The 11,542-nt window shown below is 39.5% G+C and overlaps 1 protein-coding gene across 1 annotated transcript; it reads right to left on the minus strand.

The window, feature by feature from the left end:
• Window positions 1-5,986: 5,986 nt before the first annotated feature.
• On the minus strand, window positions 5,987-8,900 carry cnpy2 (canopy FGF signaling regulator 2). The gene is made up of 6 exons (XM_079684855.1): window positions 8,547-8,900; window positions 8,246-8,352; window positions 8,047-8,162; window positions 7,662-7,859; window positions 7,388-7,484; window positions 5,987-7,202 (listed from the first exon to the last, which is right to left on the minus strand). The coding sequence occupies exons 2-6, from the start codon at window positions 8,343-8,345 to the stop codon at window positions 7,159-7,161; spliced, it is 555 nt and encodes a 184-aa protein (XP_079540981.1). The 5' UTR covers window positions 8,346-8,352; window positions 8,547-8,900; the 3' UTR covers window positions 5,987-7,158.
• Window positions 8,901-11,542: the final 2,642 nt, after the last annotated feature.

The raw sequence follows: 11,542 nt of genomic DNA on the forward strand, positions 1-11,542 counted from the left end.
AAGGAGAAAAAAAGAGAAATTATGCAGCTAAAGTTGGGCATTTCAAAACCTAATTATAAAATTCCAGGAGGATGTGCTACAGTGACATGGGAGTGTGAGTGTGTGTGTGTATGTGTGTGTGTGTGTGTGTGTGTGTGTGTGTGTGTGTGTGTGTGTGTGTGTGTGTGTGTGTGTGTGTGTGTGTGTGTGTGTGTGTGTGTGTGTGTGTGTGTGTGTGTGTGTGTGTGTGTGTGTGTGTGTGTGTGGAGTGGGAGGGGGACCTAAAACCAGCGTCCTTTTAAAACAAGTTGTCCTGTTTGTGGACTTCATTAGACCTCTTATCCCCATGAGCATCAAGGAAATGTATCTGAAAACTTGAATTAAAGGTACGTGTATCCATCTTTCCATTTCCATTATCTGAATTTCAGGTAAGGCTTCAAGTAAATAATCCTTTGTCTACCATGATTCAGATCTGTGCATCAGACCAAAAGATGGAGTTCTGGCGAGAGAATCAGGGACAGTCGCCTCTATACTCCAAATTTGCAACTGTTTCTGGGAGAAATTGTTCACATAGGTGAGTGTAGTGCTCTGCTACTCTTTAAATCATTGTAATTGTGATAAGATAAAGTTTAAAATGTAAATGTAATTTGTACTTTACTTGACTAAGACAACAACTGACAATACTTTACTTGAATATCTATAGATGGCTGTGTCACATTCCTGATATAAACTGAATAATTTTAAGCAACACACTATTTTAAGTTTTGGGATATCAGTGTTCGACAATATTATGATGTAAGGTGATAGTAAAAAGAGCCATTTGTGATGAGTTTCTAAAACACATTAAAATGTAATGTGATATTGAAGAGCTACTCACAGCTGACACATTTTCCATAATTTCACCCACAGCCACCATGACAGACATCAGGTACCCCATTATCCACTGTACTACGGTGATCAGCAAGAACAAAGCAGGGAGTCCAGATACTGGACTTTACCGGGATCAAGATCAGGAGGGGCTCCACACGAGTACACTCAATGGACCGACCAAGATCTGGCCGCTGCCACATCTTCTCACTTCCCTTTTATTCTAGAGCGCCATGCTCAGCAGCACCAGGACCAGGGAGACCATCAGCCGCAGGAAGCCAGAGACAGAGAGTGGACAGCAGCTCAATCAGCGAGGGAATATGAGAGAGGACTTCTCAGGGATGAGTGGCAGAGAAGGTGGGAGCCCTGTGGTCCTGTCCGATACAACACGGAAGTTTCTGCAAAGAGGAGCGACAGCAGCTATCGGGAGCTGGAAGCTTGGGCAGCACGATACAGCCATTCACTTCCAAGGAGGAAACGAATAGAGGCAGAGATGAGGGGCGCCTCTCAGGAGAGCAACAGGGCTCCAGGGAGGGAGAGCAGGAGTGGGACGGATCCTCGCCTGGAAGCGCTGCAACAAGTCAGACAATCTGCAAACATCAGAGAATCAGGACTGTGGGACAGAGGCGGCAGACAACAAGCTCCAAACTATTATACATTACAAACTCCTGCAAGCGACACAAGCAACATGTTGGACATGAAAGAAAAGATTGGATACCAACAGAGGATGTTCAGCCAACCTCCTGGATACATTGCTCCTCCTCCCTATGACAGCCCACATAAAGGTTCACCTGTGTTGAACCAGTGTGATGTGAGCTGGGAGCAGGAAGGTAAGAGACAAACCTACTTGTCACAGCCTAAACTCAGAAAGCAGGATGTCTGTGTAGATTTGCAGGAGAAAAAGCAGTTTATAAAACAAGCTGGAATGCTAAAAAGCTTTCCAGAGCTTGAAGGACTAAAGCACAAACAAAAGGAGACAGGTGCTTTACAGACAATAAGTCATTTTAGTGCCCAGGAAACACACATGCAGCACGAGGGTATGTCGTATCTGCAGCAGCCACAAGTGTTACAAGCAGTTGAGAATACAAAGATTAACGAGGAGGGGTCATACTCAAAAGTCATTGAAGGAAGAAAGTTTAGATTAAACAAAAAGACAGGCGGACTGACCATATTTTGCCTGGTGTCGAGAATAGCAGGCACCACAGAAACTCCTTCTTTGCCACTTTGTTCCTTGCAAACAAACAATGAAAACACAGAATTGAGAAGTGTTTCAAAAGGTCTATGGGACAATAGTGGCTATAACCAAAAACACAAACTTGCTGATGAGGTAGACTTCAGAGCCACAACACCCACAGAGCAGTCAAATACCTCTGATGCTACACATGTCAAGAGGGAGGCACCAACCTGTGTAGAAAGGGAGATGCTTGAGGATACTATAGCTAAGACAGATCTTTTTCCAGCAGAAGCGCAAACAAATAGTGTTGATTCTGCATTTGGGAGACAAGTTGCTCAGTCAGTGCCAATAAAATATCCTTTGTGGAGGGAGCCTATTTTCTCAAGCAGGGCTGAAACTGAGAGGTCATCTACGTGTTATAAAGCAGACAGTGAGGACGGAGAATCAGATGTTCTGCTCAACCAAGGGGAGTCTGGTGAAGTCCATCCAATTGATGTTGAAGTAAGGAAACTTGACATCAAGAAAAACCCACAATCTGAGGACAGTAATAATCCACTGCTTATCGACGCAACCTGTATTTGTGTTCAGATGGAGCAGATTCCCTCTCCTAAGAAAGAGCATGTTCTGTATTTACACCCCACACAACACAGTCCGCTTCAATCGACCACCTCTCCTGAATGTTTCGAATCAAACAGTTGGATGGATAAGGATGACCTCAACACAGAACCAAAGCCTTTCCACATCAATGACATGCTCAAGAACGAATTCGACTCAGATCCTATGGAGAAAAAGGCACCCGAGGAAGAAAGTATAATATCTTCCCTCGGCATGTCCTTTTCATCCGTTTTTGAAAAGGAAACGTTGGAGGAGCGCGCTGAAAGGATCTTAGGAATCTCTCTTCTCGACTGCATTATTATGCAGCAACCTGAAGATGCATCATCATTGCTGGGCTTTTGTGTGGAGAACCAGGAGGTTAAAGCTTCTACTATTAAAGATACAGACATTGATGAACAAATCCCAGATGACCAAAGAGAAGAGGAACCGAATCAGTTTGAGGCTGTCAAAACTGAGGTTGATGTTTGTTCGCAAGAGAATGATGTGGCCAATGATCAGGCGGAAATCGAAGATGGTAGGGGTTGTGCAGGACCTCAGGATCAGGTGTCTAATACGTCTCAAGTGAACAACATTGAATCACAACTCAAAAGTGACATCAAAGCTTTATCTGCAATTGAAATGACAGAGAATCCCCTTAAACCTGTTACAACTGAGCAGGAAGAAAAGGATACCTCTCCCCATTATCCCTCTCAGTGTCTCTGGCCATCCAACGACCTCTCTAATTCTTCTTTGTGTTCACCCTTTCCAGACTTTGAAGCACCAAGCCCTGATCCACCTCTCATGCTCTCATCTTCTGATCCTACACATCTTTTGCATATCTCAAATTCAGAAATAGAGGAGGGTCCTGATCCTGGGTTGATTGCCCTCAACTCTGCAGAAAGTCATGCTCCTTGCTCTGAAAACTCTTCTCTTCCTCAAAACCCATCCTCTCTATCCCCTGTATCTACTGACTTTCCCCCAACCCCTTCTCCTCTTGATTTTATAAATCAAACTGCAGAATCAGTGTCCGATATCGAGGTGCAGGATGAAGAGGGTGAAACGTCACAGCTAACACAAGAGATCAGAGACACCTTTGAGGGCGTGGCAAAAGAAATAACAGAAGAGATAGTGTCACAACAACAAGTTGAAAGTGGCCTAACAGATGATGCTGCTTCTGTGAACGAGAGCGATGTCACGGATGAACAGCAAACAAAAGAAGCAGATAAGAGTCCTACAGACCCCATCATGGAACAAACAGTTGAACCAACCCAAGAAAATGCCAAAGAGGTCGACATTTTGCAGCAACAACTTGAATGTTTCCAAGGAGAGGATGTTGCTTGTGTTAAAGAGACGTGTATGACTGAAGAGCCAGAAGAAGTCAACGAGGATCCTACAGATTGCTTGGATCAGTCAATATCTCAAGAACATGTAACTGACAGTGAAACTCATCCAGAGGCTTTACAGCAGACATTTGATAATGGCCAAGAAAAGGATTCTTATACACAAGAGAGTTTAATGACTGAGGAGCAATCACACAAAGACGCAGATGAGGACCCAACAGATCCTCGGGAACAGACCCAATCCACAGAAAATGACTCTCCATCTCAAATAAAGATCCACATGGACATTCAACCACACTCTGAACCCTTCAACTCTTCTCCTCCCTCACCTTCAGGCTCAGGCGGTGAGGTGTCTCAATCAGCTTTGGATGTGCTATCACCATCAGAGCTTTCTTCTACACCAAACACATCAAACAAGACAGACTCAGAGTTTAATTCTCTTTCGGAAATGAGCTCAGTCTGTCCCTCAGCTCTCAATCCTGATGCTGCTACCGCTGCTGGCATTCAAGAAACAGTCCCTCCTCCTCTTTATCTGGACTCTTGTGAAGAACCACTTGAGTTCTCATCTTCATCTTGCACTGATTCACCCTCAGTCCTGCCTTCCAGCTCTTCAAGTCTTCATCCACAAGAGGAAAGTGGAAGTTATGACCCTGACTTAACACTCAAAGAAAAGCCTGAGTATCCAATGTCTCTGTGGGATGCGGTGAATCGTATTAGGAAACATACAGCGCCTGACTCTGAGAATGAGGAGGAGGAAGTAAGTGAGTTGTGGGATCCAGAGAATGGAGGGGAGGACTTGGGTTTACCAGACGTGGTAGTGGGCATAAAATCATCAAAGAGGATAGTCATTGATGGATCATGGCAACACAACGCTTTAACAGCAGGAAGTGGTGAGGATGTAGAGGTGGAACACATCCAGGAGGATCTGTGTCCTGAAGAGCCAAGTGCATATGTTGAAGACACTCTGTCCTGCAGCAGCTTCAGCAGCCACTGCTCTGGGGACACCGTTATTGAAGCAGAAGAAGACGAGTTTGAGGAAACGCCTCATGATGATGGGACAGAAAACAAGACAGGTGATGACGATAGGTTTCAGGTGGCTGAGGAGGAGCAATGTAGCTGTGCTGAAGTAAAAGGTGCAGCTAAGGAAACGTACCCAATGGAGGTGGAGGATATAGCCAGCAGGGCAGTGGAAATGACAGAAACAGGGCCAGAAGAAAAGGACAATGTGGTTTTCATGACATCAGAGGTTTCAGGTCAAGCAATCATTGAAATTGAGTCTGTAAAAGAAAACGTGAACAACAACGAACTTTTGGTCCCTGATATTTAACTAACAATTATATCTAAATGTTAATGTGTCTGAAGCAATTAAGCAGATTTTCGGTGAAATCTGTTTGAGCTTTATTCTTGAGTGATAAGTATTGATGTAATGACTGTTGTTTTACTATAGCATTGTAGGAATTTGACACTCGTGACACCAAATCAGATCAAATAGTAAAGCTTAATTGTGTGTGGTTCGGTGATAGTCGTTTTGGAGGATTTCACTGTTATCTGATTTCAAAATCTAGACCTTTTTCTGTGTTTGATCTGAAGTCATGTCAAACAACAACATTTTAATATTGTGGTTTAATTGTTGAGTGTTTATGGAATCATGATAAGATTATCATAAGGGTGCTGGGGCGAGCCTTTTTCCGAACTTCGACTAAGTGGAGAAAAAGCCACTGTTTCAGACTTCTAAAATCCCTGCTCCACAATGTTTAAGGTAAATCAATGGGTGTGAAATTAGTGGAAGTAAACATCATATTTAATTATTTGAAGTGATTTAATGGTTTGGTGATATTTCTGGCAGAAATCTAGCCATTGTTCTGTATTATAAGTAAATAAAATAAGAGTGCATTAACACAAATCCTTAAAAAGTCAATCTTGTGTTGTGGTGAGTGATTTGCTGGTGTCCAAGGTCAAGAATGAACTGTAATCCTGTGATAAATGGACACACATATAACATATTTACGTTCATTAAAGACAACACAGATGCAAAGGTCTTACAAAGTTTATATATAAAAAGTAATCAGTAAATCAGAAGAATGTTCACAAGACAGCATGTTCGGATTTTTTCAAACATTGAAAATACATGATACATGATACTTTTAATCTACATCTACAGTACAGCATGAAGACTCTCCAACTGAGATCTTAATCATTTGGACTCAACTATCAGATTGTGGACGACAGCACACTCTGGTGGTGTTACACTGGAGTTTTACTAGACAAGAGGAAACAGAACTTAACTCTTGGTGCTTGAAATACAAATTTCAAAAACGCTTTAAATATTTTGATTAAAGGTGATTGCAGCTGGATTACATACTCCTAAATCTATAAACTATTCTAAATTAATTTGTTTACTTTTTGTGTTGGTATAAAGATATGTTCTTCTCTGGATCAGAAGGGCAGCATGTTGGGAAAGTAAACCATTTGCTGAAAAAAAATCACTGTAAACATTAGAGGACTCAGACAAATATGAAATTAATAGCAAGGGGCCTACATGGGATTCATATTTCAAGAGTGTTGACATCAATTTGTTCAGCTATAAAGGCATATGTTGTCCCTTGGACAATAGTCAAACTAATTATTCTCAAATTGTACATCAGAAAGTTATTCCTGTGATCTTCTCGACATTCAATAAACTAGAACTGTAAAATGACACTTTCATTGTTGAGTTTTTTATCAATGTAAATGAATAAAGATGTAAGGACCACTTGACCAAATTTCCACCTCGGTGTAATTCAATGATATTGCTGAATGTACAGTTAATCCTGTAAGAAATCATGTAGCTATGCACTCAGAAGTATAACTTCATTTGTGCAGTTTCACAGTTTCAGTTTTATCTGATGAAAAGTATGTGGAGGCAATTTTTATATGAAACCCAGACTATAAAAAAATTGTAAAATAACTTACAGTATATAAACAAGTGACAGGATAGTCCAAAGACATACATTGAAAAAATGACAAAATGGTCCTTAAATCTATTCTATTAAATTGTCAGAAATCATAGGAATAACATTTTTATTTTCGGGTGGATCTTTAGGTATATTTCATAGTAACTAACTGTATACATCTTCTACCACTACCCTGAATGTAAACCGGTGATGAGAGACAACTGAAAACATTACGGCTACCGACGTCTCTGTTTCAGATGGTGAGATGATATCAAAGTTCGTCATGGGGTATTTCCAGAGCGTGATCACAGAGGTCTGCAAAGCAAAGGGGACATGAACATAATAAAATAAAATACAATCACTACAGTAGAACAAAATGTTTAATAGAACTGTAAACCGCCATACACGGCATGTTTACTTTAAAGCATTGTTGGGGTCCAGAGGGATCAGATGTAAAACTCAGCATTAAAAAAATAAATATCAATCGAAGTGATTCATACCTGTCCTCATGCTGCAGAGTTTGTCTTTGATATTATCTGTCTCGTGACCGAAGAATTCAATGACTTCATCTTCATGCTGCTCAACAATTGTTTCACACTGGAGAAAAACATTAAAAAAAACTGTTACAAGCTGCACAATTCATAGTAAAAGTCACACGACTTTAGGCCGTGGGTTGCATCCAAAATGTTTATTGTCAATACCAAAAAAGGAATGTTATGCAAGGGCATGAACACAGGTGCCTGCTTTGAATATTAGATGAAATGTTTTACTTACTGCAAATTTTAAACTGCCTGTAACTCTTGAATCCAGCTTAGCCTCTGAAAGGTCCATCGCTCCACCAGTCCGAGACTTTATCCTAATGTAGGACTTCCTGTTTGTGGAAGAATCACTGCGCTCACCGTAGTCCTCCATCCTTTCACACACAGTCTCCATCAGCTCAAGTAGGTTTCCCTCAGAGCGGGCCAGGGGAACCTGGTTGCATCAATCATCATTCAAAACTTTCAATTATTGCAACCCTGCTTTAAAAATAAAACAAGCTTTAATATATAAGATTGGAGACAGGTCTGGTATATTTATGAGACTTTTTAAAGTGGTGCATCCTACAGAGTGGGTTAGAGGGGGTTTTGGACACGTCACTACGGCTGTGCTGCATCCTCACCTCTCTGATGGACTGACTGCCGTCTGGGTTAATCCTGAAGGATCCAGTTTGGATCATTTTCTTTGGATCTACCTGCGAGATGGCCCACTCCATCTCATCTACCAGAGCCCTGCACGCTGTAGGGAGCAGGGGGAGAGGAGACAGTCATTAGGACGTTTCTGTTCTTAACAAAGAGCGAGCTTAAGATACAGACACATACCTCCACATTTCATGTCCTGTCCCTGTCTTGCTGCCTGGCTGAAGCTCAGGAAGAGACACATAAACACACACGGTGTGAACAGGATGGCCGCTTCCCTCATCTTGCATCTAAACACAGTTTACACCACAACAAACAGGCTGTCTTATTATCCGGCACAAGAAACAATGAAGTGACTGTAAGAAGTTAGCTAAGCCTCAGCAGCCACCGCTAGCTACTATAATGTTGTTAGTCGGAATCCCATTAACCAGAAAGAGAACATGACACAAAAACACAAATGTTGTCACGTTTTCATTTAACTTACATGTTTCTTGTAGGGTTTTGTGAGACACCTTCACGATTTACACGCTGTTACATCGCATTCGGTGGAATGTGGTGACGTAGGCACCGGAGCCGCTGGACAGGAGGGAGCCGCGAACGAGACAGCGCCCTCGCGTGGCCGGGAAGATGCGAACGGCTACTAGTGTTGTAACCAAGGTAACCTTTCAGCACAGAAGAGACCTCCGTGACTACTGATGGATGTTGTTAGTTTTATGGCGGCTCAACTATAAGTTTTCGACTGAAGACAAACACTTGTGCAGGATCATTGTGGTGTTGTGGGGGCTAAACACACACCATTTTCTTTTCAATATACACGTTTGATGACATCTAACTAAGCCATATCTACCTATAGACACTTATCAAGGGCCCACTAAACCAAGAGGGACAATATTTCTACAGAGCTTTTTAATTTGGCTTTTAATTCAAAGTAATGTTATAACTGTATACGTTTCAACCATTAGTTGTTACATTATTTAAATGTTTTATTAAATTTACATTTATTTATTTGCAACATTTGTATTTAGTTATTTTTTTACACTTCAGAGAACATTTAAATAGGCATTGGTTCTTCAGAGACAGTGAATATATTTCCAACCAAATATTTTACTTTCCTATATTCTCTACATTTATTAAACTGGGTGTTACAACTAAGTAAATGTTCACATTTCGGGCAATGAGTAGTCTAAAACTTATATCTAACTTATCTAAACTAATTTCTGCAAACAAAATAAAAAGCAACATAAGGATTTGCTTAGCAGGGCTGCAGAATAAGCAGCAGAGTGTGAATACATGTTTTACTCTAGGATTTCTATTATTCAACACAGCATACCCAAGGGATGTTTTTCCCTAAAATAAGAAATATCACAGATTGATAAACAACATTTCTTAGGTATTTTTACTTTTTTATTCAACAAGAAAAAACTGTTTTTGTACATATAGAAGAGATTGCAGAGTTCATTGAAAATAAACAGATATGGTGACAAAAGAAGAACGCTATCAGTAAACCATTGAGTAAAGTCTGAATTTTCACAGTACCAATTTCCTGTTTGACCATGGAACCAGAAAAATGGTCTCTGACAATACAAACAAGTGTTCCCATTATCAGACCCTTTACACTACTTACAATGCAACACATGATGCAGCGATAAAACAACAAATGTATAACCAATTGTTTAATACATTTTATCAGAAGATAGATTATTAGACAGGCTGAAGGTCAAATAAAGAGGCATACATCTCTGACCAAATGCATGTGGCCTGCAGTGACATATTTCCAATTCATTTGCAAACTGCTAAGCATTACCTTCTGCTGTTAGCCCATCAATGAAAACAAATACTTTTTCAGGAGAATCTTTTAAAAAAAACATTTTTGCAAAAATATTTGGTGTTTGTTTTGGCATGACATGTCATTATAATCATATAAATTGTCACATAAGAATATGATACATCTTGCAGTGAAAAAAATATATACATTTCCTAACAAAAATATTAGTCTTTGAAAAAGTATGATGAAAAATGCACAAAACAATATCTGAACAAATCTTACCCTCTCTACACCTCAACCCTACTACACATAGTTTAACAAAGATGCTATTGATTTACTAAATATAATATGGTTGTGTTGTAACAACAATGATTTGTATTGGTTTAAAAAAAGGTTTTTTTGACAGAATAGTGTGCGATAGATAGTAGAAATGAGGCACAGTGGTGAATTCAGGAGGCACATTGGTCGTCTGCACAGTAACACAGAAGTTCAGTTCAGAATTGAGTCAAAGGTTTGGTGTATATATCAGCCCAAACCAGCAAAAACAATCTAACCACTAAATAATTTTTAGAATTAATTTGATATATATATTTCATATAATTTTCATTGTCCTATTCTCATTTTAATTTCAGTTTTTTTCTGCTTATAAAAGGTGACAAGTGAGTGAAGTTCACAAGCACACTTCTGCTTACACTTGTCGCCTCTATTAAACTTCATGTACTCAAATTTTTGCCAGGACACGGGAAGCCCTGAGATAAAATGAACACGTGTTGTTCTGCTTCACTTCACATTTAAACCATTTACTGTATGCACCTCACTCTTTTGCACCACAGTGCCAATTTCTATCTTGTTCTTCCACATTCATTTCAATGCAATCTTGTTCTGTAACATAATGCCCTTTAGCACACATCCCACCCCTGCCCAAGTTTAACTCAATAAAGAAAATCTATATCTACATAATATCCCAAAATAGAAGCCAAGCAAACATTTTAAAATGTTAAACTTAACTAAACAAAACATCATACAGTACAGGCCAAATAGCCATTTATCAAAACGTTTTTTTAAATAACTACACATGAATAAAAACATCTCAGACAAACTGACCTAAGCTAAACTGAGAAGGAGATTTACAAGAGTAAATTAAGTTGATATAATAGAGATGCCACGTTTTTATATTCATATAAATGTATGTGTGATGTACATGTGTGTGTGATAAATAAGATGTAACATCTATCGATAGGAGGCAAACTCTTTAGGGATCAAACTTCAAGTGCTGCATTTAGCAATGATCAGTCATGAACTTTACATTTATGACAAAAATAAATCATAAATAAATGATATGGGAATGTATACATTTGCGGAATACATGTAATATTATTTCGTTTTAAGTGAGTGCCCGCTGTCACAGTGTCTTTAAGTTACTACGCCCAAGGACCACCAATATAATGAATTCTCAAATCCTACACGCTGGCATTTGTTGAATAATTTAAAATCAGCCAGTCCTTCAAATTATTGGAAATATGTTGTGGAAACATACGAAGGATATACTGTATAGACTTTATTTCCAAGAAACAGAATTATATATAATAACTGTGTATAAAATGACATTAAACTGTCACCCTTTCAAATAGTATAAAACACAGGAAAAAGTGTGAATAAACAGACATCAATACCTTGTATATTTGTCAAGGGTTATATAGATATTCAATATATTA

Source organism: Notothenia rossii (genome assembly GCF_949606895.1).
Source record: "Notothenia rossii genome assembly, chromosome: 5".
In the NCBI taxonomy this organism is placed as follows: Eukaryota; Metazoa; Chordata; class Actinopteri; order Perciformes; family Nototheniidae; genus Notothenia; species Notothenia rossii.